Consider the following 26,861-nt stretch of genomic DNA (forward strand, 5'->3'; position numbering starts at 1 on the left):
AGTGCACGTCGGGATTCGTGGGAGAGGGCGCGCCTGGGTCCCGTCGGCCCCCGGGCGGCGCAGTGCACGTCGGGATTCGTAGGAGAGGGCGCGCTTGGGTCCCGTCGGCGCCCGGGGCGGCGCTGGGCCCGTCGGAGCCGGGAGAGGGCGTGGAATGTGGGGTCCCGTGAGCCCCCGGGCGGCGCGGTGCACGCCGGGCGTTGGAGTTCAGCGGGGTGACCCGTCGCCGTCCCCGGCGCCCTCTCCGGGCGGGGGTCCGGGCGCCGACGCCGACGACCCGGACCGCTGGGCCGTGGCGGGGCGCGTGCGCAGACGGCCGGGCCGGCGGACGCTGGAGGCGCCGGGAGCGTGGTAGGTGGCCCGCGGGGTCGCCTCCCACCGGCCCCTCCTGCGCGCTGCGGCCGAGGGAGCGCCAGGGACTGGGGCGCGCGGGTCACGGCAGCGGCGGGGGCTGCGGGGGGCTCCGCGGGGCGCGGGACGAGGTGGGGCGACGGTACGCGGGGCCGGGGCGGAGTCGTGCAGAGGGGCGGCGGGCGGGGCGGCCGGCAGGGGCCGCGGGGGTCCGGAGACGCGCGCAGCCCGGGGCGGTCGGAGCGCGGGCCTCGGGGGCGCGGGGTCGGGGCGGTGCCCTGCGTGGGGGTGCGAGGACTGCGCCCGCCGCGGTGGGGGCGGCGCAGGGCGGACGGGCCTTCGCTCACCCGCTCCCCGCCTGGGCGCCGGAGCCGCCGGCGACACCGAGGCCCGGAGCGGCAGGCGCAGGGGAGCCGGCGGCGGGGCGGCGCGGAAGGTTCTGGAACGAGACGTGGAGACGGCGGGGGAGGGGGGCGCCTGTGCCCGGTGAGGCGGGGGTTTCTCCGCGCGGGGACGCGGCGCCGACGCTGAGCGGGACGGACGGGCTCCGGGAGCCGCTGTCCAGCCGCGGAGACGGGCCTCGGCGCGACGACTCCGCCGGGCCGGGACCGCGGCGGCTCCGCCCGAGGGGCCCCGACCGCGGCGGCTCCGCCCGAGGGGCCCCGAGCGCAGCGCAGCGGGCCGAAGCCTCGGGAACGGGAGACGCGGGGCGCTGGCCGGGCGGTGCGGGTCAGCAGGGCCTGGGGCGCGGGGACCCCGGCGGGGGTCCGGGCGGGGTCCGGTGCGCAGAGTCCTCCGGGCCGGGGGCGGCGCGTCCGCGCTTGTCCTCGGGTCGTGGGGCCGGCGGCCGCGGTCCGCTCGGCCGTGCGGGGAGGGTGGAGGCGCGAGGGCGAGGGAAGCGGCGGCGGGGCAGGGCGCAGAGACGGGGCCGGGGGCGCGGGGCGGGGGAGGCCGGCGGGAGGCTCCGCGCGGAACGGGGCCGAGCCGCCCGCGCAGGCGCGGAAGACCCCGGAGGGCGTCAGGGGTCACGGACCGCCTCGCCCCGCCGCCGCCCCGCGCAGGAGAGCCGAGCGGCACGTGGGCGTCCCGGACTGCGCGGGGCCCCGGCGGTCGCGGGCGGACGTCCCGTCGCGGTGAGCGCCTGTGCGGGGGGAGCGTCTGCCTTCGGCCGGGGTCGCGATCTCCGGCCCTGGGATCGAGCCCCGCGCCAGGCCCCTGCCCGCGGAGCGCCTGCTGCCCCCAGGCCTGCGCGCCTGTGCGCTCTCTGCCGAGTAAATAAAAGTCTTCGAAAGAACAGACACGGATCTTTTTTTTTTTTTCATCTTGTTTCCGGGCAGTCGTGGTGCCCGCGTTATAGGGACGCGTTTTCGCCGTTGAAATGCTTTAGATTTTTCCTATAGTTGAGGGATTTTAAAAAATTGTTATCGGGTTGTCCCTATTTTTATTTCAAGAATTTTATATATCTTAACAAAGTAAAACGGTTGAACCCCCCCCCCCGAAAAGCCGCTGCTAGTTCCTTTCCTCGAGGCCTTGGCGAGGGGGCCGCGAGCTCGAGGGCAGGCCCTGGTCCCCCCAACGCCCGCAGTAACTTTGCGTGGATTCAGCCCGTCTGCGCGAGTCCGGAGCTTGTTCTGTCCCTTGTCATTCTCTAGGTTATGGGACATCTCTCAGGATCGCTTTCTGCCGGCCGCAGCGGGGTCTCTCGGTCGCTGTTGGAGGCGAAGCGCGGGGTCTCCGCTCCCAGCCAGCGGTCGCCGTTTCAGCCGCCGCGACCTTCCGGAGAAACCTCGATGGCGCAGCCCTTGCCCGCGCGCTCCGGCCGCAGACTTGTCCCGGGCCGGCTCAGACCCGCCTTGGCTCGCGCGGAGCCAACACCCTGTGCCCCGCGAGGCTCTTGGGATGGACGGAGAAGGACCGACTGGTCTGGGTCTCTGCCCGGCTGCCCACTTGGTAACTCACACAGTAACGACTCAAGCCACTTGGCGGGGCTGGGTCGGGGCACTCCTTCCAGAGTGTCCGGAGAGCGCTCTTCCTTCCACGGTCCTGCGACCGGTTGGTCGTGTGTTAGGGGTTTCAGGAGGTGTTGATCAGGAAAAGTCCCGCAGGAGGGACCCGAGGTCTCTCCGGTGTCTGCCAACCTTTACTTGCTGCAGATGCGCCCGCCGCGGCGCTGGGGCAGCAAGCTGGCGACCCAGCAGCGAGCCAGACTGCTGATGAGGCCTGGAGGTGCTCGGAGTGCCGCCCTGAACTTTTTTGGGGAGCAGAATCCACATAACATAAAATCAGGTGTTTCCAGGTGTGTGATCCGGTGGTCTCGAGGTCACACGCGGTACTGTGCTGCCGCCACCTCTGCTGAGCTCCAGACCACTTCACGGCCCTCGAGGAAACCCCACACTCTGGAGGGGCTGCTCCCCATTCTGCATTCCCCACCGGCCCCGGTGGCCACTGCGCTACTTCTGTCTGTAGACTGGCCTGTCTGGATAGTTCTGTAGTGGAATCACACGACATCTGGCCTTCGCGTCTGACTTCTTTCCTTTGGTATAACGTTTTCAAACTTCACGCACATCGCAGCATTGTTCAGTATCGTGTTCCTTTTTATGGCTGAGATTCGTTGTTTATGTGCACCACCAAATTTTATTTTACAACCATGACAGAATTTTAAAATCTAGCACAGGTGGCGATTTGCCTAATACAGATGCTACGAGCATCACTAAGTGATGTGCTGGGTGGGTGTCAGACGTCTCTCTCCACTTTAGTTTCTGAGGGACCTTGGCTTTCCCCACCCTCCGTCAGGGAGGCCATCGCCTTCGGCAAAGATGCTGCTCTCCCTTTTGTCAGCTTACTGTCAGAGCCTATGAGAGCTGTCCTAATTGAGCTAAATTCGATTTTACCAGAAAATACAACTTCAAGTTCTTTGTCTAGTTCTTTTCAGTGGCTCAATTTCAGGAAATAATGTACAGAATATATATTCTACATATTTCCCTAAAGTCTAGGGTTAGAAAGTATAGCCCACAGGCCCATTGCCCGTGTGTGTAAATAAAGTTTTTTTGGTACACGGCTCGCCGGTCATTTGCGCATTGCAGAACTGGGTAGCTGCGACAGAGATGAGGCCCCCTCATCTGCCTTACTGGGCCTTCTAACTTAAGTTGACCTCCCTTCCCCTCCGAAAAACCAGTCGATAGGCTTCAGTGATCTGTGAAAAACCCCAAGTTTTATGCAAAACCACATGTTTTGCTGGAGAGAGGATCTGAGATTTTCTGCAGTTCCCAGAAGGGACCCAAGGCCCCAGGTGACCCAACAGCCCGTGCTCCAGGCGGCCCTGTGTTCCGCCTCCTCGGCACTTCTGAGACCTGCTAGAACTGGGTTCTCTGGGCACTTTAAAAAATTGCTGGAGCCCCAAAGAGTTTGTGTTTATGTGAGTTGTAGCCATGGGGATTTACTGTTTTAGAAGTTGCAATGGAAAGTTCAAAAACATTTGTATATTTAAAAATAATAATAATCAGCCATTACATATTTGTGTTACATTTTTGCAAAGATCACACGTTATGTGGCCTCCACTGCGTTCCAGTGAGCCTGAGAAAGGCAGTTAATGGCTTGGGATTGTTGTGAAGGGAGTTTTGTCTTGGTGGAAAGCCCGCGATGCCCAGACCGGCCCTGGGCAGCTGCGTGGTGTTCTCCTGCTGAACGGTCCTCTGCTCGAAGCAAGGGGTCCTGTCAGAAGAGGCTTCGGAAGCTTGTGCCGTTGCCGGGTTGGCCCGCCGGAGGGGCTGTTCTGCTGCAAAGGGCAGGAGGGGCACAGGGCGGTCACCCTTCCAGGAGTGACCACAGGGGCCACTCCTTCGGGTTTCGTTGCCAGGAGGAGCTGGGTCACCTCTGGGCCACTGGTAGGTTTCTAAATCTTAGGAAAACAGAATCCTGTTTTCATCTTTGGTTTGGCGACTGGGAAGCTCAGAGCCAAAGGGTTAGCCTGCGCTCAGCTCTCGGATGTGCGGTGTGTCTGAGTCTCACCCCGACTTTCCTGCCCTTTCCCTCCTTGGTCTCCGCTCGCATGCGTATCCACAGCAGAGTGCTGTGAGCCGTCCTTCGCTCTGTGTGGCTTTGCAAACCGTCCGGTCCTTTGCTGAACAGGAGTGACGGTAAACCCTTTCAAGTGAAACGCTCCCTCCTGTATTGTCTGCGGAGTGTTTCAGAGCACTGGCATCTAGTGCATTTGCGTCTGTTGATTCACGAGGCTGTTGAGTCACTTTCATCACTGATGTCCTCACCAGGTCACCTGAAATAAGCCCAGACCTGGCTGGCCCGTATCTGGAAGTCCGGGCGCCGCTTTCCTTCCTTACAGACTATATATAGTACAGAGACTTGGCAGTTCTCTTGTTTACGATCTCCCACAGCCTCTGCCCTATGTTTCCATTTATTTCTGTCTCACGTACACAGATGTTTTTGTTATTCGTACGATCACATTTAGTCCTAATGGGCTTTTTGTGGCCGCTCAGGGACTGTGGTGAGCAGTGCCCACCACTGTCATCAGTTACCTGTGTATGTTCTCATCGGGGTGGCTCCGCTGACCTTAAACAGGGAAAACCCGAAACATTGATGTTCACCCACCGTGCAGCCCTTCTCCTGCTCAGTACAGCCTGGAATCAACCGACGCTGAAGAGGACCCTGCAGTGGGCAGTGGTGAGGGGCCAGGCCTTGGGTCCGACACCCACCCTCACTGCGTCCCCGGACTCCTGTGTAAAGAAGGATTTTCCCGAGACTTAGGGAAAAAATAATGTCGTGTTTTGTGCAAATTGAAGGGTAGAGATCAAAGTGTATTTTGTGATAAAACACTGATTCTCATAATTGTTTGAAGGTCGTACTTTGAGTGTTTGTTCTTCCACGGTTGTCATTTCAGTCTTCGGAAGACCGTGCAGCCTTCCCGACCGACGAAGAGCGAGACGTGTGGTCCCGGAGTTCTGCAGCGAGGCTGACCCCGGGGAAACAGCCAAGTCCAGCTAGAGCACCAGCAGTAGTCATGGGACGCTGAAGCTCTGGTCCGGTGGTGTTGGCTTTCCTGCTGCGTACGCATAGGTCATCTCGGAAGAGCAGGGGCCTGGGTTTATGGCATTTCCTCACCGTGGCCTGCCACATAGCACAGGATGAGCGGACAGTAGACGTGGCCGCAGACGACTTCTTGCCGAACCCAGACTCTTGCCTCCAGACACCCATGAGAAGCGCCGTGGACAAGAAGAAGCTGGAGCAGCTGTACGACAGGTACAAAGGTAAGAGGAGGCCGGGGAGCGGGGGCCAGACGGCCGGCAGCTCACTTCCAGCTCCGGGGAATGGAAGGCGTATTCTCGCTTCTTGCGCCGAGTTCACAAGACCTCCGGAAGATTCCTCCTCCTCTTTCTGGGACTCAGCTGCAACATCCAGCCTGTTGGAACCTGGACTGGGGACCGAGGGCGGCTGGGCTGCGGTGATGGGACAGGGGTCTGCCGACGCCGCGGTGGTGAGCCCGTCCTGGGCAGGGCCCGTGGCGCGCACAACCTGCCGCAGCACCGTGTCCTCGCCATGCGGGGTGCTGTCCGGCCACACTGCTGTGTGAGCTGGAGGGTTCCGGGGAGGTGGCAGGTGAAGAAGTAACTCTGGCCCCAGGGTAGAAGTCACCTTTCTGCTCACACCGTGGGCCCGGAGCCCCTGCACTGTTGAGGAACCACAGGGGGAAAGCCCTTAGCAAGGAAACGGTTGTGCTGTGCATTGGACCCGTGCTGTTTCTTTGAAATCAGCACTTAGAATGGAGCTTTTCCTGTCAGAACACGGTCGTGCTGGCGGAGTCAGTCTCTAAGACGAGTCTGCACGCGTCGGAGCCCCCGGCGGGCCGTCAGGTTGCATCTCACGCGTCCGTGGGCGCTGGAGTCGGACAGCAACAACTGGCCAGGGTTTATCTGTTTTTTCTTTCTACCGGTTTCTGAGGTTAACCTTCTATTTCCAGAATTTAAAGACAAAAACAAAAACCTCATTTAAACAAGTATTAACCCAAACAGAATAATTCCTGGGCTTTAAATTCTTATTTATGTGTTCTGTTCTTTTTTATTTACTTATTTATAAAGATTTTATGTATTTATTTGACAGAGATTACAAGTATGCAGAGAGGCAGGCGGAGAGAGAGAGAGGGGGAAGCAGGCTCCCCACTGAGCAGAGAGCCCGATGTGGGGCTCGATCCCAGGACCCTGGGATCACGACCTGAGCCGAAGGCAGAGGCTTTAACCCACTGAGCCACCCAGGCGCCCCTCTTTTTTTTTTTTTTAATCCTTGGCACAAAAACATACTCTGGTAGAAAGACCAGATTTGTTTGAAAAATGAACATTAGTTTTCAAAATGAAAAATCATTGTTTTTAATAAGCTTTAATGTACTTTAAGTTTTTTTGGCTAAGTTAATTGTGGAGCTAATTTTGTGAATCACGTGCTATGCAGATTCCTGGAAGTGATTCAAATGTGTCTTTAAAAAAAAATACTTAGAGCTACTTCTGTAGTTTAAGCAGCATCTTTTTATCATTTAATTTTATTCACGCACTTCTTGTCATTTAAAGTAGACACATCGTGCAGTCATCTTGGGGTCTAGAAATAAATCTGTTGTTCAAAGACTGGACGAAGACGAGTGGGTTGTTATGTTAATGTATGCAAATGAGCGAGCACTTCCGTAGTTCCTTTAAAATCTTGTTCCCAGCGCACCTGAGATTTAGGCGCCTTAGGAGTGGGCCCTGAGGGCGGGTGTGCCCTTCTGAGTGTCCGGGACTCTGGGAGCTCTGGGTAACAGGAAGGGTGCGGAGCAGAGGCCCCAGGACGGCTGTTCTCTCCTTATACGGCAACAGGCTGCGGGAAGCCTGTGCTCTCGTTTGTTTTAATTACGGCATACCTTTTATTTTATTTTATCTTATTTTATTTTATTTTCGTGACGACATGTTTATAAAAATGTAGCATGTAGTACTTAAGTGACCAAAGTTAAATTTTGTATGACGGAAGGAAAGTGCATCACATTTAATCTTCATTTGCGCAAAGAAGCTTCAGATTTTCTATTGGTACCTTCCAGGTGGCAGCAGAATTAACACGCGAGTCATGATGATGTATTAGCATACACGCATTCTGTTGGAAATTACTAGACCTAGTTTGGTGAGGTCTCACTGAGATTTTTCTAAGAGATTTAACTCTTCGATTTTCTGATAAAGAATCGCTAAATTCCTTAATTTCATTTCTAAACCAGAAATGGGAAGTGAGGAAGTCCTGAGTTTCTAAGCTGTTAAATGTGAATGCGTGAACTAAATGATTTTGCAACCTACATGTACAGTAGCACTAAAATTAGAGCAAATGAAATCACTTTAAAAAGAAAAACATCAGTTTCTTGTTTGGGCAGCGTTGTGGCAAAAACTTCCAGTGTTGTAAACACTTTACAGATGCAGTATTTTTTTTTTAATTGCAGATTTCTTAAAATTTTTAAGTAATCTCTGCACCCAGTGTAGGGCTCAAACTTATGACCTTGACCTCAGAGTCACAAGTTCCCTGCCTCGGCCAGCCCCGCGCCCGCAGTGCAGTGATTTTGGTAGAGTTTGTCTTTGGGCAAACTAGAATCGTGTAAACTGGGATTTTTATTTTACTTTACGGAAATCAAATATTTTTTTAATGATGAAGTCTTCTCAAAGAAGTTGCAGTACTCTTTTTTTTCTTCTCCTGAAGTCCAGTAACCTCAATGTTTAAAATAGGGCTTTTTTCTGGGTAAATTACTATTTATTGCCGGTCCACGCACAGTAAAAAATCGTGTTCCATCGGTTGATGTCTCCAAGACATGCTTGGTCGGGCTGGCACTCCAGCCACCCCTGTCGGTGCTACTTTTCAAAACAGCAAAATTTCTTTCTCTCTTGATTTTAACTGTAGACCCACAAGATGAAAATAAAATTGGAATTGATGGGATTCAGCAGTTTTGTGATGACCTGAGCCTAGATCCTGCCAGTGTCAGCGTTTTGGTCATAGCCTGGAGGTTCGGGGCAGCGACACAGTGCGAATTTAGCAAAAAGGAGTTTGTGGCTGGTATGACAGAGCTTGGGTGAGTAAATTGGTCTCGGTTTAAATGTTTTCAAAAAGGATGGTACTTTCAACATTATTTTTCAACAACCTATAAACACTAATTTCAAATTAATTTATTTTCTGTGTGATCTTATAAATTTTTTGTGCCTCTAATCTGCTCTATTAAGCCTTTCCAAGTAAAGTTTTATTTAATACTTTAATTCAGATTAATCCCTTTTGTAATTTACTTTTTTCTTTTTAATTTTTATCCTTCCAGTTTTGAATTTACAGCAGACATCAGGGTGTTTTTGTTTGTTTTCAGCCATTCATTTCTGGATTCTGTGTCCTAAATGTATTATTTGTGTTGCTATGTTAATCATCAATAAAATATCATTTTGGTTTTTTGCTTGTAACACTTCTCTGTTCTACTCACAGGGTGGGAATGAAAACTTCATTAATAACTTAAGATGTTTCTCACTTGTCAGATAAGTCAGAGAAGTAAAGGAAAGCATGTGACACGAATGTCTTTTAATCGTTAAGCTTACTGAGCTATGTCATAGGGTAGTATAAATGCCAACTTGCTTGCCTCGCTGATACTGTGATATTTCAGTGTTGACAGCTTAAACTGGCTTATTTTTAGCTGTGAAGGAGCTGGAAAGTCTAAGTTAAACGTGTCCTTAAGGCGTGGATTATACAGCATCCCAGGGAAAAAATAGAACATCTGTTTTTTCTACTAAACTGATGAATCTGTGATATTTATCAGCCTTGTCTGTGAGATGACAAACAATTGCAGGACTTACCCTATCGCCACTGGTTGTGTAGAACCAAACCGAAGATGCCATGGTGACCCCTGCGCGACAGCATGTTGCTTCATGTTCTGTGTGCCAGGAACGCCGCGGCGGACTCAGGGAATGTTTGGGATGGAAACACCTGTTAAAGCAGCATTCTCTTGGCGCTGTACTGTCCTTTATCCCATCTGCTGGAAGCTCCCCCAGATGGGAGATTTGGGAATTAAGTGCTTCTTCTGGAAACACTGCCATTTCTTAGGCATTATCTAGAAATATGTTGTACAGGTAAACTTAAAAACTTCCTATTATCCTACTAAGTGTTAAAAGTTAAAAACGTGTTATAAAGATTTTGAGTGTGAACCTTCCCAAAACGTGTTGGACAAATGCATGCCTCCCTACGTGGGGTACACAGAGTGCGCCTGAAGATTGTGAGTTAGCGCCGAGCAGCGGGGCTGCGCTCGGCGTCTCACAGGGCGGGTGAAAGGGGCCGCCTGCTGTAGGCCCTGCAGGACCGCGTGCGCAGTGCAGCACTTAGTACGTTAGAGATATCCTCGGTGCTTTTAGGGGTGTAAAAGGTGGTTGTCGTCTAAACAGCACTAAGCCTTAAAAAATACTTTGGGTTTACGTCGGCTCCGTTACTATTTTTGACACATTTCCCCGGCCGTTAACTCTTGACAGTGGTTGGAACACCTGCGTTTAACAGTTGATGCTACATCCTCGCTCTGGAGGCTCGTGGATTCATAAGTGACCTGAGTAAATGTTGTGAGATTCCTTGACATCATCGTGAAAACAAGAAGTGGACGCGCTGTGGACCCGCTTCTGGACTGCGTCGTACTCGGTGGGCCTGCCTCCCCGTGGCCTGCGGCACACGGGCTTCGCTCCTGCAGCGCTGCGGAAGTCTCAAAGCGAAGTCGTGAAGTCTTCCTCCTTCCATCTGAAGATTGCTTGTCAGTTTTTATTATTCCGATGGGGATATTATTAGCCACTGACGCCGAAGTTACCGGGTGAGCCTGAGACCACGTCTGCTCGGTCCCCACATGCAAGCCCGGGCCACGGCTAGAGATCGTGTGGGCTGGCTTGCACTCCTGTACAGGACACGGAACGCTCTAAAGTTCTCAACAAAACGTGGGAGAGTGTCTTTATTAAAACCCAGATCGAGGGACAGATTTTTAGAGAAGGGATAAAAAGCGCGAGCCGTAATGGAAGAGTGGCTGAGTTGGGCTTCGGCACGGTTAAGAGGTCTCCTTAAGAAAAGACACTGTTAAAAAGGCAGGACAGTGGGAAAAAATACTTGCTCTCTTTGTGCATGTTACAATCATTATAAGAATGGTAGAGAAGGTGTGATTTATGTATAATTCCTAACTAACAGAGCAAGAATAAAGTGGTAAAGAATTCAATCCAAAAGAACATGAGATAAAGAAAGAACATAAGGAAAATCAGCTGAACGCAGGATGAGCAGCAAGCACGCGATTAAACGGAGGCTTAGAAGCTAGTGTGTCAGCATTTACATAATTGCATTGGATGTAGGTGAACTAAATATCGGATGGATTTTAGAAAATAACTATTGTGGATACGTTTACCGTAGATGCGGTTAAAACATCAGGACACAGAACAATTTGAAAGATAAAAGTTGATGTAATTTGCCATCATTTAACCAAAAAAATTTGGTGTGGCTATGTCAATATTAAAATAAGCTTTAAAGCAAGAAGTAATTCTAGGGATAATGAAGGACATTTCATTATGAGGAAAGGTTTATTTCACATGGAAGGCAATGAATTATTTAAAGCAAAAATGAACACTATAAGAGAAAGATACAAATCTACAGTCAAAATGGGGAATTCTCACACACATTTTAGCAACTGATAGAGGAGGTGAAAAATCACTAAGGAAATGGGAATTTTGGGCGGTGCCACCAATGGTCTAATGGACATACTTGGAACATCACTTTTGATGTTGAAGAACACGTACTCTTTTCAGAAGAGGAGTAGACCATTTATAAGTATGGATGACAAACCGTGCTGTAAAATAAGTTGCAACAAATTTCGGAGGATTAAAATGATACAAAGTATGTTCTGACCACAACACAGTTAAGGTAGAACAAAAAGATAACTTGATAGGTTGAAATGTGTGTGGTTGTTGTATGCTCCTGAACAACCCTTGGGAGTAAGAAGCCATTACAGTGGAAATTAGAAAATACTTTGAATCATGAAGAAAACACTCCACATGAAAACTTGCAGGATTCAACTTCTTAAATGCATATTTTAGAAGGAAAAGTTGAAAATCAGTAAGGAAAGCATCCGTCTCAAGAAGTAGAAAAAGAACAGAAAAAGTAAACTCAAAGAGTGCAGAGGGAATTAATTTTTTTAAACAGGCAGTAATTTAAGGAAATAGAAATGAAGCTAATAGACAGAATCCATAAAGCCAGAAGGTTGCCATTTGAAAACACTTACAAAAATATTTAGCAACAAATAACCAACATGGAATGAAAAGGGAGACATCCCTGTAGATCCTATAGATGGTGAAATATAAGAATATATTACCATCAGCTCTCTGCTAGTAAATGTGAAAAACTGGGTGCAAGAGAGGAGTTCTCTTAAAAATACAATTTACTGGGATGCCTGGGTGGCTCAGTTGGTTAAGCCGCTGCCTTTGGCTCAGGTCATGATCCCAGGGTCCTGGGATCGAGTCCCATATCGGGCTCCTTGCTTGGCAGGGATCCTGCTTCTCTCGCTGCCTCTGCCTGCCTCTCTGCCTGCTTGTGTGTACTCTCTCTCTCTCTCTCTCTCTCTCTCTCTGGCAAATAAATAAAATCTTAAAAAAAAAACTAAAAAACCAATTTACTAAAATGGACACATAAGTAGTTCTGTAGCTCTTAAATTTGAACCTGTAATTTAAAAACTTCTCAAAAAGAAAACAAATGGCCAGGATTGGTGCACCAGCACATCCTACAAAACATTTAATGAAGAGAATACCACCAACTTCACACAACTTCCTTAGAGAGTCATACCGGAAGAAGCACTTTCTAATTTGTTTTGAGGCCAACACAACCTGGATAACAAAACCCAGAAAAGATATTCTAGGAAATGTGCTGCCCAAGCAAGCCCAAGAGGATGTGTGAGAAACTCACTGGCCACTCCCAGCAGCAAGATTCAAAAGATGCCTGAGGTGCAGAAATCATAGACAAACTCTCAGCTAAGTAAATCCATTCCCCAAAACAAATCAACCAAAAAACCAGGATAATTTATCATGAAAAAGTTTGTTATAGCCCAGGATTGTGAGATTTGTTTAACATTACAAAGTCAATCAGTGTCATGTATTAACAACAGAAAAGGGGGAGTTATCTCAAATCCATAAAATGAGTTTGATAAAATTCAATTCCATTCATAATTTTTTGACTTGAAAAATTGAAAAAAATTCTTTTTAATTTGAAAAGGAGAGAATTTGGCACAAACCAGGAACACAAGGGACTGTCCTTAAACTGACCTCCAATTCCTGCCAGATCCTAAGGATACATATTTAACTGGAACATGAATGCCTACTTTTATCAGCGTTGAACAGGAGGTGTTAGCTGGTCTGATCCACAGGTAGAATATTCAAATCAATAAGTGAGTTTAGCCAGACTGCAGGACCAAAGATCAGCAAACAAAAATCCGTCTTATTTTAAGAATACTGAATGCAACAACACAACAAAGCAAAGTGAATTTTAAAAATTTTAAAAATTGTTCTCAGTAGCATCAGAAATACAAAACTCCTAGGATAAATCTGATTAAAGGTGTGTGCTACCTCCAGAGAGTAAATAACTCAATGAGACGCAGGAAACCTGAATAAATAGCGACATAAACTCGTTCGTAGATTGGAACAGTCAGTATTTTATCCCTAAATTTGTCTCTGAGCTCAGTGTCATATCAGTCAAAACCCCAATAAGTAGTAGTTTGATATGTGTAATTTGACAGATGGATTTGGAATGTGTATGAAAATGCAGTCAGGATTAGTCAGCAGTTCTTAGCAAGGGGAGGGTTCGCTCTCTCAGCTAATCAGGACTTTTCAAGTACACGGCACTACTGTGGAGGTAAACGGACCAGTGGGACAGGATGGGGAGCGAGAAACAAATCCACATACACAGACACCCAGACGTATCGCCAAGGTACTTCAGAGAAGTGAGGAAGGGAACCTTTTCAGTAAATGTTTCTGTGAGCCTTGGCTAGTCACACGGAGGAAAACTTACCCTGATCCCTACCTCACGCCGTCTGTAAAAAATCAGTTCCCAGTGGATCGTAGTTGTCTGTGTGAAAGCCTGAAGGCAAAAGCCAGAACCCCTGGGAAAATCAAGGAGGAGAATATCTTTCGATGACCATGCTGTAGGGAAAATTTGAACACATCAAGCAAACTGTGAAAAGGAAGACTGATCGTCAAGAAACACCACCGAGGAAGTGAAAAGGCAGTCCACGTTCTGGGAGAGAGAACTTCAACCAAGCTTAGCTGACAAAGGCTTGTGTCCTTCATATGTAAAGAAAGCCTGGGAAACAATAGGAAAAAGATACCGGAAATGGGCAGGAGACTTGACAGGCACTTCACAAAAGAGAATTTCCAAATAGCCAATCACAGCACAAGGCTTACCGCCGTACGGGAAGTAGAGGTTAAAACCACAGCCGACTGTGAAACGGCTAAGGTGAGACAGCCGCACGTAACAGCGGAGACAGGATGAACAGGAGCCCTGCCGTCCTGCTGGCGGGGGCGTGAGGCGGACGGTCTCTGGAAATAGTGTGATATCACATCACTGGGGGTTTGTGGACCTTGTGACCCAGCTGGCCCACTGGGGCTTGTGCCTAACCTAGCACACGTACGTGTGCGCCGGGATGCATGTGTGGAGACCCTTTTAACAGCCGTCTTTGTTACCAGAAAACTAGAATCAGCCAGAATAGTTACCACCGGTGGGACACGTAAGTTAGGAAGTCTGAATGCAGGGGCGTGTGCCTCGGCACAGAGAAGGACTCCCCGAGCCGGCAGACCGGGGCCTCACAGACTCGGCGTGGAAATAATACCGTGAGTTCCGTGATGGACGGTCAGAGTCGGGGCAGCCAGCTGTTAAGCACTGCTCGTTTGGGGGTGATGCAGGCGCATGGGAGGGCCCGGAGCAGCCCCCCAGAGGGAAGGCCAGTGCTGGGGACGGCGCTGCCCCAACCACCCTCCGTGGGGGTCCCGGGAGCTGTAGGCCTGCACCTCCGGGGCTCACGGCCACTGCTGCCCGGCGTTCTGCTCCCTGCGAAGCCCCGCCAGGTGGGGTCACGCATCTCCGCAGCCTGCCCGTTCTTTTCCGTGCTGGGTAGTCGAAATACAAAGACAGATTGTACGGTTTCCTATTCTGGATTTCTGCTCTAAAGGCTTTTTAATATTCTTTCTCATAATTTTCAAAAAAGATTTTGTTTATTTATTTGAGAGAGAGAGAGTGCACGTGGGACAGGGAGAGCAGGAGCAGGGGGAGGGGCAGAGGCAGAGGGAGGAGCAGACCCCGCCGAGCAGGGAGCCCTACGCAGGGCTCGATCCCAGGACCCTGAGATCATGACCTGAGCTGAAGGCAGACGCTTCACTAAACCCCCTAGGTGCCCCGCTTTTTAATATTCTTAAAGGTGGTTGCCTTCTTGGAGGAAAATCCAGTTTTATTATTTATTTATTTACTTATTTTAAGGTAATTTATTTTTTAAATTCCAGTCTGATTAATGTATTGTTCTAGTACTTCCAGGTGAACCACGGAGCGATTGAACAGTTGTGTACCTGACTCAGCGCTCATCCTGATAAGTGCCCGCAGTCCCCTCCCCTGTGTCGCCCCGTCCCCACCCGGAAAACCCAGTTTTCCAGCAGTGGCTCTGTGTCCCACCGTGCTCGGAGTTTTGAGCTGAGCCGGAAGGAAGTGACCCCAAGCGGAGGAGCTCGCGGCCCAGCGGCTCGGCGCCACGAGGGGGCCGGGCAGAGGGGTCCGTCCGACATGGCCGCCTGTCGTCAGGGCCCGGGCCTGCGTGTGGGTGAAAGTGGGCCTGTGCTGCAGCTCGCGCAGGGGAAGGCAAGCAGTCGTGGGCTCTGCCTTTTCCTTTATTCCTAGTTAGGGTGTAGCACGTAGTGTAGAGCGGCCCGCCGACCGCCTACAGGTCGTTGTGTCGGTGTCCGAGCAGAGCTGTGCGGCCATCACCACAGGCGGTTCTGGAACGCTGGGGTCCGTTTCGCCGGGGCAGGGGCCCGCCAGCAGTCTGCCTCCCGGACCCGAGCCTCGGGCCGCTGCAGCCCGCCGGAAGGCGCAGCTGCCCCGGCCACGGCGCGCTCTGTCTCTCCCCGCAGGTGCGACAGCACAGAGAAGCTACGGGCCCTTCTGCCGAGACTGGAGCAGGAGCTGAAGGACCCGGTGAAGTTTAAGGACTTTTATCAGTTTACCTTTACCTTCGCTAAGAACCCCGGGCAGAAGGGTTTAGGTGAGTGTAAAGTCCACAGTCGCGAGAAGCCACATCCTCGGGAGACCGAGAGGGGGTCCAGCCAGCCCCGCGTCAGTCCTGCCCCCGCAGGGCTCCGCCGTAGCGGTCTCCTCCCCGCGGCTTGCACCACGTGCGGGCAGGCCACCCTCCACCACCGCCACGCGGTGGTCACTCTCCACTTCTGGGTCTCAGTATTTAAATGTCAAAATGTAAACTGATTTGCAAATGCTCCCTGTTCTGTCGCATTGACTCACGTGTCAGAGAAATCAATCCGTGTCGACAGGAGTGTTTGCCTCAGGAGGTGTGTGACCCGCAGGTGGGACTGTGGGGACCATGCCTGGTCTGGAGGCATAACACGGTTCTGATGGGTCCTGGATCACATGTCCATGCTTCTTTCCAAGTCGAACAGTTGTGCTCTAATATAACTTGTTTTGGGAAATTCCTAACTTAAATTTTCAGTCTGTTTTGGTTTCTTTGAGGGCTTTATTCTGCTTATTTTCATTTGTTTTTCCTCCTGAGTGCCATATAATTTATTTCTGTTTAGTGTAACAGATATGGTTAGTTCAGTGAAATGTCTTACAGGTTTAGAGCGGGGACTTACGTGGTCTTTAAATAGGCTTAAGCAGGTGTATTAGAATGTCTTGAAGAAGACGCTCTCAAATATAAAGCACTATTATAAAGTAACCAGATTTAAGTAGGAGACCAAAAGGGGCTTGAGAATCCATGGATAGAAAAACCCACTGGAAACCGTTGATTTCAGGGCCCGATTTCACTCGTGCATGTTTGCAGGTGTGTGAGCCGCAAACCTTCTTACCCCTTCTGTCCCGGACTTTCTTCCTTCCCTGTCAGCATGTCAAATGCAGGTGCACATTGAGAGGGCTTCTGTCCCGGCCGGGGTGGGGGGGGGAGGCTCTTCTGTCCCAGAATGGGGGGGGGGGCTCTTCTGTCCCAGAATGGGGGGGGCAGGCTTTTCTGTCTCCGAATGGGGGGGGCAGGCTCTTCTGTCCCAGAATGGGGGGGGGCAGGCTTTTCTGTCTCCGAACAGGGTTGGGGGGGCAGGCTCTTCTGTCCCAGAGCCGGGGCGGGGGGGGAGCAGGCTCTTCTGTCCCCTGGGGGAGGGGAGCGGTGTGACTTTGGTCAAGCTCACTGTGACCACCGGCTGGTTGGAGCGTCGTCTTGCCCTGTGGTGCGGTCTCGATGACGTGAGCCCCTGCCTTTTGCTCTCACTCTGACACAGACAACGTTCGCCCCCCGCCTGCCTGCCTCAGAGCCAGCTGGAGGGACTCCGTCCGCGCCCTGGCTGTCTGAGGACACTTTGCACCTCCGCTTTGCTTTCGTCTGAAAGATCACGGCTCTGTTCCCAGCGGTACAGACTTACACCCTGGAAAACTCCATCCTCGTGGCTGTTACCACCGTGGCCCTGTGGCAGGGTCAGGGGGCCGCCAGGGAAGGCAGTGTGGTGTATAGGGACGGCTTCCGAGGTGTGCATGGCCCTCAGAGGGGCCGTCTGCAAAAGAGGCACAGGCTGGGGGAGGGCCGGGGGTCCCAGGTCGCCTCCTAAATCACCCACCCTGCCACCTGGGCTAGCAGGGCCTGGACGGGCAGCCTCTGGTTTATCTAACAGAATGAGTAGTGTCTTTATTTGAATTATGTTAGGACAGCTAAAAAAACGGGGAAAAGGTTAACTGCCTCCGTGACACCCCATAAGGTGTCTGGTCCGCTGCGGGGTGGTGCTGGTGTGTGCCCGGGGCTGTCCCAGGCCGGCGCAGACACGCCTTCCGGCCTCCAGGGACACTGTGGGCAGTGAGGGCCGTCTGCGCCAGCCCGCCTCTGGCCCTCTTCCGTTCGGGCCGCCCGCCGCTGCTTCTGCAACTTACTGCCCGCATCCGTCTGCCCGCCGTGGCCACCTCTGTCGTTCTGTCACACCTGACGTGGAGGACGCTGGCAAGGGGATGCGTCACTCCCAGCGGCGCGGCTCATCCGGGGATGGCAGGATAAACGCTTGCTTCTGTGCCCTTTTCCCAGGCCGAGATCACGGGCCGTTTCCCCGGCGTCCTTGGGAAAGCCCTCGCGGCTCCTGGCTCGCTCCGCTGGACGAGCCGCCTTCCCTGTCCACCTCCTTCCCCCAAGCCACTGCCCGTCGGGCCTCTTTGCTGGGTCCTCCTTCCGATCGAGCTCTTCCGCCTCGGGTTCCCGAGCTACGTCCTCTCCCGAGTCTCCGCGCACGGGTGCTGTTCTCCCCGCGTCTTGTCACTCCTTGATCTCTGCGCCTGCTTGAAACGGAACGTCTCGCTTTCCTGGAGTGACAGTCTGTTTGCATTATCGTTTTTTCTTAGGATGAAGTGTCATGCTTTTTGCTCACTCATTTTTATGTGAAATTACTTTCTTGGGCTTCTAAGATGCTGGTTCAGGGCAGCTCTCCTCACCGAGCGAGCGCCGGACCCCCCGCCCCTGACGCCACCTGCTTCCCGCCTGGTCTGTGCAGAGTTGACTCCCGCGGGTAGCTCCCAGCATGTGACCTTTTGTGGCTCGTTCATTGCTCTTATCGCAGTGTCCTCCAGACTCACCGTGGCTGCGCGGTGTCCCTCCCTCTGAGGCTGAAGGACAGTCCCCGCACACGCCACGTTTTGCTCAAACACTTATCCACGGTGGACACTGGGGTCGCGTCCGGCTCTTACCTGCTGTGAGGAACGCTGCCATGCACGCGGCTCGTCACACGGCTGCTCGGGCGCCTGCTCCTCCGCTCTGGGTCTTGTTGGCACACGGGCGACTGCGGGGCTGTGCGGTGAAGCCGTCCTGAGGTTCCCGAGGAGCCACCGGACTGTTTCCCCCGCGGCCCCTCTTTTTTTTTTTTTTTTTAAATTGGTGTTTGTGGTTCTTAAACCTTATTGCTCTTGCATTCTTTTTTTTTTTCTTTAAGATTTTATTTATTTGGCAGACAGAGATCACAAGCAAGCAGAGTAGCAGACAGAGAGAGAGGAGGAAGCAGGGTCCCCGCCGAGCAGAGAGCCCGATGCGGAACTCGATCCCAGGACCCTGGGATCATGACCTGAGCCGAAGGCAGTGGCTTTAACCCACTGAGCCACCCAGGCGCCCCAACCGCGGCCCCTCTTGACCTTGTCGCTGGCCGAGCCGCGGCGCCGTCTCCACATCTTTGCCCTCACCTGTTACTTTCTGGGGGTTTCGATGTGGGGTTTTCCCGTTTTTTACGGTAGCCCTAATAGGTACGCCCAAGACTATTCTTTTACGGGCTGAACTTTTACTTGTGGAACTAAAACTTTTGCTCTATCATCTCTGTTCCGGTCCCTTCCTTTCTCAGAGGCTGAGGTGAAGTAATCGTTAGAGTTCACAGTCTGTGGCTAGCGGTGCCGGCCGTGAGTGCTGTGGGCCCAGCATTGCCGGGCTTTTCTGGAGAGCGACGCTCGGTGCTGGAGGGTCTGGCTGGGCTCGTGCTCTGCCCGCGGGCGCCTGTAAGAAGCCTCCTTGTGTGGGGAGGACGGCGCCCTTTGCTGCCGGGTAGGATTTCTTCCTAAGCTGCTTTTCTTCTCCTGACTTCTGCTTCCTGCTTTTCCTCGTGTCATACTCACCCGAACCAGAAATGCTCCTTCCGCGCTCTGCTCAAATTTGGCTAACTCAGGTCTGAGCTAATTATTATGCTTCCAAAGGGAAGCTTAGGTAGTGCTTTGTTTTGAGCAACTTAATTCTTGGATCTTATTTATTTCAGTTTTCAAAGTGACAATTAGTTTGATCCAAATTTCAAAATGGCAGCAGTTACTCTTGGCCGTGAAACGTGGCCCTTGTGTCTGCTTCATTCTGTCACTGTAGGGTCTTCGGCGTAGTTAGGTTTGTTAGAAATGTTTACTTATGTGTGTTGGTACTTTGCACCATACGGGCTTCTTCCCTTTTGATGTTGGAAGGAGAACGGCTGTGTTCACCTTCGCGGGCAGGTGCTGTTCGTGAGAACGTCTGTCTGACGATTGCCAGGACACCTTGCCGGGGCGGAGAACAAGGACGGAACTTGCCCAGGGTGACTTTTTATCTTGGGCCCATGCACAGCGAGATCCGCAGACCCGCAAGTCGGCATCACCTGGGGGCTCGCCGGGAGTGCGGGCTCTCAGGCTGTGCCCCAGACCCACCCAGTTCCTCAGAGCGTAGTGGCTTCCCGCAGCGGTCGTCTGTTGTTCCGCAGGATTCTCTGGGCCACGGATTTAGGCAGAGCTCCGCCCACGGCTCTTCCGTGCCAGCGTTGGCATGGAGTTTGTGGAGTGGTCTCCTGGCCTGCAGGCCCCTCCCGGAGGGGAAGGGGCGGGGATGGAGGCAGGGCAGGGCCCGGGGTCGGGAGCGGCGGGTGGGGGGGGGGGGTGCATCTCAGTTGGCAATCTTTCAAAGTCACGAGGGTCTCCGTGTTCGACCGAGGGCAGCAGGCAGGGGCTAGCAAGCCATCTCCTCTGTCCCGTGCGGCCAGTCTGCAGACTTCCTGGCCGTCTCTTTCTCATTAAGACTCCAGCATATTTAAGACTGAGAAAGTCTGTATTGACTTTAAACGGGGGAAATGTAGGCATTTTATTGAAAGTTGGTGCTACTCGTACTTCGCTTTGCTTATGCGGTTTTCCTGGAAATCTCAGGTGACGGCTTCACTTTCCTGTCTGACTCTCGTTTAACCTCTGCACCCCGCGTGGCGCTCAGACTCACAGCCCTGAGACCAGGAGTCGCACGTTCGACCGACTGCGCCGGCCAGGTGTCTCTGCACTGCTGCTCCAGTCAGTTGTCCAAGTGGGACCAGCCAAGAATTAGATGAAAGTTTTCTGAAAAGTGGTTAGTTGGATATTTTGCATTTAAGAGAATCCGTTACCTTTTTTATTTGTCTGTTTTTCACATTAGCGCGTCCTGACATTTGGATGTAAACACGTAATTCGGAAACCGTTTCATCGCGATTGTGCTTTATTGTGCAAAGGCGGCGCACACCTGAGATGAAAGGTTGTAGGCTCCAACAGGCAGGCTCAGCTCAGCCTCTTAATGCACTTGCTACATCAAGCGCGCAGAAAGAAAAAGGTGTTTAAGTTACAGTAAGCAGAGAACGAGTCAGTCCAAAAACTGGGGCTTAGGGTAGCGTTTCCTACAGTCCTAAAATTCAGCAACCCTGTCCCGTAAGACACCATCTTCCCCTGAACCGTGCCGCGAGGGTCCGTGTCGGGGAAGATGGACGGTGTGGACTCTGATACCCAGTCTAGAGCTGAGTGTCCATCAGTGGACATTTTCTCCCCAGCCGTGGCCTTGAGAAAGGTGGAGACCGTGGTGCGTGTGTGGCTTACCTCTGAGTCTGACTCTTTCTGCTCCTGTGGGAGGTACCAGTAATAAATGACGTGTGCAAATTGCGTCCAGGTCTCCAGTCAGGTGTGAGGAAAGCCCGACGTATATGAGGATGCGCGTCTCCAGCACTGGTGCGATGACCGTTCGCACGTCTGAGTCACGAACGCGTAGACCCCCCGAGCTCTCACATCCCAGTTTCAGAAACATCTGTTCCGTAGGGCTTGGGCCTCATCTGACTCTTGGGTGAGAGTGCTGAGTTGTATTGATTGAGTGTGGTGGGAAGTGGTCGCGTTTTGGGCCGTGGAGGAAGAAATTCGGATTTATTAACTGCTTTCTCTTTTTTGCCAGATTTAGAAATGGCCGTTGCATACTGGAATTTAGTATTACCCGGGAGGTTTAAATTTCTAGATCTTTGGAACTCCTTCTTATTGGTAAGTGTCCCCCTGCTGCTTGCTGCGTGTGCCCAGTGGGAGGGGTCAGCCGATCACCAGGCTGTGTCGTCTGATCGAGGTGCTCTGTACGGGTGGTGCGTCATGGAAGTTCCAAACAGAGGCCACAAGGCCACGCTGCCGTGCAGAGCGCCATGGCCACGGAGCTCCAGGCAGGGCTGTCCCAAGGCCGATGTCCGATCAGTTCAGGGAGCCACGCAGAGACCCCCCAGGCAGGCTTTCAGACACCCTGCAGACCCGGGCCGTCCCCCTCCGCCACGTCCTCTGAGGGACTCCGGCTGATCCTGTGCCTCCTCCGAGAAGCTTGGCGTTCCTGAAGGACGCGTCAGGCACACACGCCCTGGACGTCGACCCTGGCCCCAGACTGGATTGTTACCCGGTGTCCAGCACTCTCGTAGTCTGACGTTTTTAAACGTGGTTATGATGCCCAGAAGGAAAAAGGAGGGCTAGCTGGCCCCCTGGGAGACGGCCTGTGCTGGAGGCGGGCCTCTGAGGCGCTGGGCCTTAGTGGGTCGGCCTCTCCTCGCCGGGAGGAGTACGGGAAGCAGGTGTCACAGTGGAAAGCGTGTGGAGCCTGGGGTCTTGCTGCAGGATAGTCACATGACATCACTGTGCCCAGACCTACCGTGTCACTTCCTCCGTGAACGTGTGAGGGGGCGGGTCTTCTCGCAGCACAGACCCCGGCCCAGCCGGGGCCCAGCCTCCCCCAGGGGTCCCGTGTGATTAGCGGCGTGGGAAAGCCAAGACGCCCGTCACGTTGACTCTGCTCCACCACTCACTAGTTTGGGGCCGGCGACTCCGTGGCCGACGTTCCCAGAGATGGGGCGGCAGGCGGCACCTTAGGAACGTCCCCAGAGCCCTAACAGGAGAGCGGGTAGGATCTCGGTGGAATGCTCCCAGGGCACGGGGGCTGCTGCCGAGTCCAGGCCTGACGTGTGGCTTTGGAGAATGCACAAAGATGGGGTGAGCGGGGTGCGGGGTTCCTTGAGAGGGGGGCGCTATGCAGCCCGGGGAGGGTGGGAGAGGACCGGACCTGCCGGGCGTGCGGGGCGGAACCCCCGGGGGAGGCGCCTGCAGCCCCAGTATTGAATCTCATGCTTTTAGACCATCCCCCATTCTGGCATAGAGGGAAATAAATTGTGTCCGACTGCAGTTTGCCTCTCGTCCTGCATTGGGTCTGAATCAGTGGGCGTGAGGCAGGGATTTAAAGTATTTGATTGAAACGTAATCTTGGTATTTTAAATGTTTATTCTGTTTTTAAGTAAGTCTACTCTTGCCTGTTTGCCCGCCAGCACTGTGTAGTTCCAGATTCATCCGGAAGCCTCCACTGTCCCTAACGTCCAGCAGCGCGTGTGGTGCTGCTTGGTCCGCGCCAGACTGTGGTCCGGGCCAACTGGACGGTCGGACTCTGGAGGGTCAGGTCTGTTTTTCACGTCTGCGGTTTTTTCTCTCATGTATTAGGAGCATCACAAACGATCAATCCCAAGGGACACTTGGAACCTTCTGCTGGATTTTGGAAACATGATTGCAGATGACATGTCTAACTATGACGAAGAAGGTACGGGAAGTCCTGCGGCTTCAGACGGTGGCCAGAACTGCGGCCGTGCGGGCTGCCCGTCCCTGCCCCCGGGGTGCAGGCCAGTGCCCTCCCCACCCCCGGCTCCAGGCCCGCCGCCTCAGTGCGGTGGGGGTGATGGTGGTGATGATAGCCCCACTTTAGTGCGTCCGTCAGCCTCACGAAGGAAAAAGAGGGCTCTAGATGCGGTTTCAGTCCAGAGGAGAATGTCCCCTAAACTAAAGCATTTCCAAGGGGGCCGTGCAGGGGGGCCTGTGGCCAAGCCACCCCCCCCAGCCATCACACCATCCTGGCTGCCCCCTCGTCATGCCGCTGATGTGGGTCTGGAGATTCCAGCGGGAACTTGACGTACCCATGATTCTGTATCTCGGGGTCCCTCCGCCAGCTGTCTCAGGACAGCCGGTCAGGAGCGTTTGCGGGCCCACCCTCCTGGGTGCCATGCCACGTTGGGGAGGGAGGCACAGTCTCCGCGCCCAGCTTGGGGGCGGCCTCTGGGGCACCTCCTCACGTCCCTGTTCTTGCGGCTGCTCAGTGAAGGCTCACCGCCCAGGCGTGCGTGTCTGTGGGTGTCCTCCGCCCGGGCACAGAGCAGCCACTTGCCGACTGCGTGTGAGTGGACGGTGAATGGTTGGCCGTAGGCAGAAGCCCAGCTCCCGGGAGCTTAGCTGCCGTGGCGAGACGCAGCTCATGTGCAGAGAAGGAGCTGGCAGCTTATAGTGAGTGCGTGTCTGCCGGCGGGGGGTGTCCCAGAATCTGGGGTGGTCCGGGCCACGGGGGATGTGGGGGCAGCCCGGGCTGGAGGCGGATGGCCCAGGGAGAAAAGGGCACCTCGCTCTGGCCAGAGCAGGATAAATGGGTTTCACTGGCTGATTCTTTCAGAGTAACAGGCTGGGACACTTAAACCCACTTGAGCTCTTGGAATGCAGACATCGACTGGGAGAAGAACGCTCTGAATGTAAAGCTGTTAGTCTAAACTGCTGATTAAAAAAAAAAAAATCCTGTGTGTGTGCTTTCCTGTAGGAGCGTGGCCTGTCCTCATTGATGATTTCGTGGAGTACGCGCGGCCGGTTGTCACGGGCGCCAAGCGCAGCCCTTTCTAGGCAGAAGATTACGATGCATCGAGAGACCGAGAGGAAGTGCCTCCCGCATGGGGACGCTTTGCCGGTCACTGTGCCTGGGACGCTGGCCCTGGCGGTCGCTCTCGCCAGCCGGGGCGCTGGATTGACCTCCCCGGGCTGCAGAAAGGGCTGAGCCGGATGCCGGAAGGAGCACCTCGGAAGACGCTGCTTTGGATGCCGGGCGTGGCGTCCAGCCTGCTTTAGGAGTCCAGTTAGTCAGTCCCCGTCCGTCCGAGGAGGGGACCACCGCATGGTCCGCTTGCTACTCGAGAAAAAGGAGCTGGAGCTGTTTGCAGAGCGGCCGAGCCTTCTGCCGCGCTCGTGATGTCCGTGATCTCCAGCGGTGACCGCCGGCTGCCTGTCACCCCCGTCACCCCTGAAGAGGTGCAGCCGTGACCTCGGCGGCGCCGTGCACTTTCGCTAGTCAGAGTTGGTGCCCGGCTGCCCTAACGAGCCTCTCGCAGGGACGCCAACATTTTATAAACCTGGTGCCGCGAATTCAAGATTTCTATTTTCTGAATTACCAAATTTCTAGATTTATTACATCTGTTTTTATTCTAATTCCCCGTAGATGCTCTCGTGAAAGTCATTCGGTGGTTCTCGGTGTGTGGCGGTTTGTGCACTGAGGCACACGTGGGCTGTGACTCCAGGGACACAACTGTCGACTGTTGACAAGTCGTGCGTCTTTCCCTTCCAACGTCATTTGAATGAGTTTCCTAAAAAGTTTTGTAAAGTATGTTTTTTTAAAAAATGTATTTTATAACATTTAAAAAGACATTTTTCCACATAAAGTTTTTCTTTCACAAGCAACGGGTTATACAATGGAACGGCACGTGAGTTGGTTCCCTGCCGCGGTCTGGGAGGCCCGTCGCCCACCCCAGGGCCACGTGCGTGTTGCCTACGTCTCGTCGCCCGTCACCCGTGTGGAGACCTCCACCTCGTTTCCGCCGGAAGCCCGAGCTCGGCACGTCGCCGTCTGATTCTTCGTTGTCTGCTGGCAGAGGAGACCTTCCCGCGAGGCCCGCAGCCGGCCGGCCGGACGTGGAAGGCCCGTCTGGAGAAAGCTGCGTGTTCTAAAAATCACGGTGTGGACCCTGCCTCGCGCGGAAGGAGCTTCACGTCACGAGTTCACGGGACAGATGAGTTGGCGTCGCTTCACAGGAGGGAGGAGGTTCGCTTCGGGTCCTCCGTATGTGCACAGTGTCCTGCCATGTGTGCTGGAGTCGGCGTTTCCAGAAGCGTCCGGGCCAGCGGGGGTTTGCACACCTGCTGTGTGTGAACTGGGTGTACTTTGGGAGAGGAGTCTTTCAAAGAGACAGCAGGCTGTGGAGGGCAGGAAAGAGGGCTCGGGGCCTGGACGCCACCGTCAGGGCCGGGGTGGCCCCTGGCGAGACTCACGACCGAGTCGTGCAGCTTCTCCCGGGCCTGCACATCCGCTGCTGCACAGGGACAGACAGGGCCGTCTCTGCTCGTGAGCCGTGAGCCGGGGGTTCTGAGAGAGCACTGGTTTTGTAGAATAAACACTGCCACACGTTTAAGGCATCCTTTGGGGTCGCGGCTTCCTGCCGGGTAAGGGTTCCACTCCGACGAGGCCGCGGAGCGTGGTCGTCTCGCACAGACCCCAGGGTCCACGGCAGCTGCTACTTCTCAAGACTCAGCGGGGCGGGGCTCCCGCGGCCGCTCGTGTGGACGCAGCCGAGCCTTGGGGCTCAGGCAGAGGCTCTGCAGAGAGCCGGGCTGCTTTTTCTTCTGTGTATTTAAGGCATGCTTGTGTGCAAATGCCAGGAGCTTCAGAAACATTAAAATAAATTATTTTCTCTGATGTGGGGAGGTCTGTTCTCGGTTGCTCAGATGCTGGGTGCCCCGGGACCCCCAGGAACCCAGCCCTTCTCGGGACACCCCCCGTGTGCTGCCTGCACCCCTGCTTAGACGGCCGTGTCCCACAGCGGACAGCCAGGCCAGGTGCTCTCCTTTCCGTCACCAGAGTGTGCCACTAAGTGTGCTTGTTTCCACGTGAAGATGAGAGGCTGTCCCTGGGCCGCGGCGCCCACGCCAGAACCCGGGAGTGCGGACTGTGATGGACGGAGTGCGCGCGGAGCAGCCAAGTGTAACAGGCTTCGCGCAGAGACAGAGGACGTGGGGCCCGTCTCCCCCCCCCCCCCAGGGTCGTAGGCACGACTGAGCGCAGCACTCCGGCTGCATGGGGGGCGCGTGCCCGCGGCTCCGGGAGCGCTGCCGCAGGCGGTGGGCAGTGCCCACACGGGCCGGACAGCGTAGGGCCGCTCCTGGCCGCTTCACGGAAGGTTCCCACGGCCTCGGAGCCAGCAGAAGGGACGGGCCGCAGACCGTGCTGCCCTCTAAGGATGCTCCTTGGCCTGCGTGTCTGGGGTGTCTGGTCCCGCTGGGCAGGGAGCGCTTCACCCCCCAGGACCCTGCTTGCTGGAAGGATACTCCACAGCCTCCCGGGTCCCAGGTGTGGACTGAACAGTCCCCGGGCTCAGGTGCGGCTCAGCGTCTTGTTAATGGAAGGAATGCTCTGGTTCTCAGACACGCTCCTTGGATCCAAGGCTGCTGGGTCCCACGTCCGGCCTGACGACTGACCCGGCCCCAGGGGACAGCGGCGGGCGGGGACACTGCTTCTGAACTTCTGGTTTCAACCCCAGGGCCTGGTTCGCACACTCGCACGCAGCCTCCCCTCACGTAGTGCGTCCGCCCCTCGGACCTGGGCACGTCTGCGCGCAGGCTGGGGTCCGGAGCCCGGCCGCGGGACA

General features: G+C 54.2%; 1 protein-coding gene across 6 annotated transcripts; it reads left to right on the forward strand.

Moving 5' to 3' along the window:
• The first annotated feature begins 188 nt into the window (after positions 1–188).
• Positions 189–25,912, forward strand: DCUN1D2 (defective in cullin neddylation 1 domain containing 2). 6 transcript variants are annotated; one of them, XR_013966498.1, is made up of 8 exons: positions 193–351; positions 5,246–5,612; positions 8,260–8,428; positions 15,507–15,637; positions 20,263–20,452; positions 21,296–21,378; positions 22,858–22,954; positions 23,993–25,912. XR_013966498.1 is itself a non-coding variant. In XM_080797936.1 (7 exons), exons 2-7 carry the CDS (start codon positions 5,558–5,560, stop codon positions 24,070–24,072), a joined length of 615 nt encoding a protein of 204 aa, XP_080654062.1. In that variant the 5' UTR covers positions 189–351; positions 5,246–5,557; the 3' UTR covers positions 24,073–25,912. The 6 variants fall into 6 exon arrangements, 3 of the variants coding, with proteins under 3 accessions (XP_080654062.1, XP_080654064.1, XP_080654063.1); XR_013966499.1 differs by lacking the exon at positions 193–351 and adding an exon at positions 4,780–5,148; XR_013966500.1 differs by lacking the exon at positions 193–351 and adding an exon at positions 4,815–5,028.
• Positions 25,913–26,861: the final 949 nt, after the last annotated feature.

This window comes from Martes martes (assembly GCF_963455335.1).
Source record: "Martes martes genome assembly, chromosome: 3".
NCBI classification, from domain to species: Eukaryota; Metazoa; Chordata; class Mammalia; order Carnivora; family Mustelidae; genus Martes; species Martes martes.

What these genes read in the sequence shown, in the direction of transcription:
- DCUN1D2 (XM_080797936.1), top strand. Translation starts at nt 5,558, where the DNA reads ATGAGAAGCGCCGTGGACAAGAAGAAGCTGGAGCAGCTGTACGACAGG. An exon ending in GCTGGTATGACAGAGCTTGG is followed by an intron (nt 8,429 to 15,506) that starts GTGAGTAAATTG and finishes CTCTCCCCGCAG; the next exon opens with GTGCGACAGCACAGAGAAGC. An exon ending in TTTGGAACTCCTTCTTATTG is followed by an intron (nt 21,379 to 22,857) that starts GTAAGTGTCCCC and finishes CTCATGTATTAG; the next exon opens with GAGCATCACAAACGATCAAT.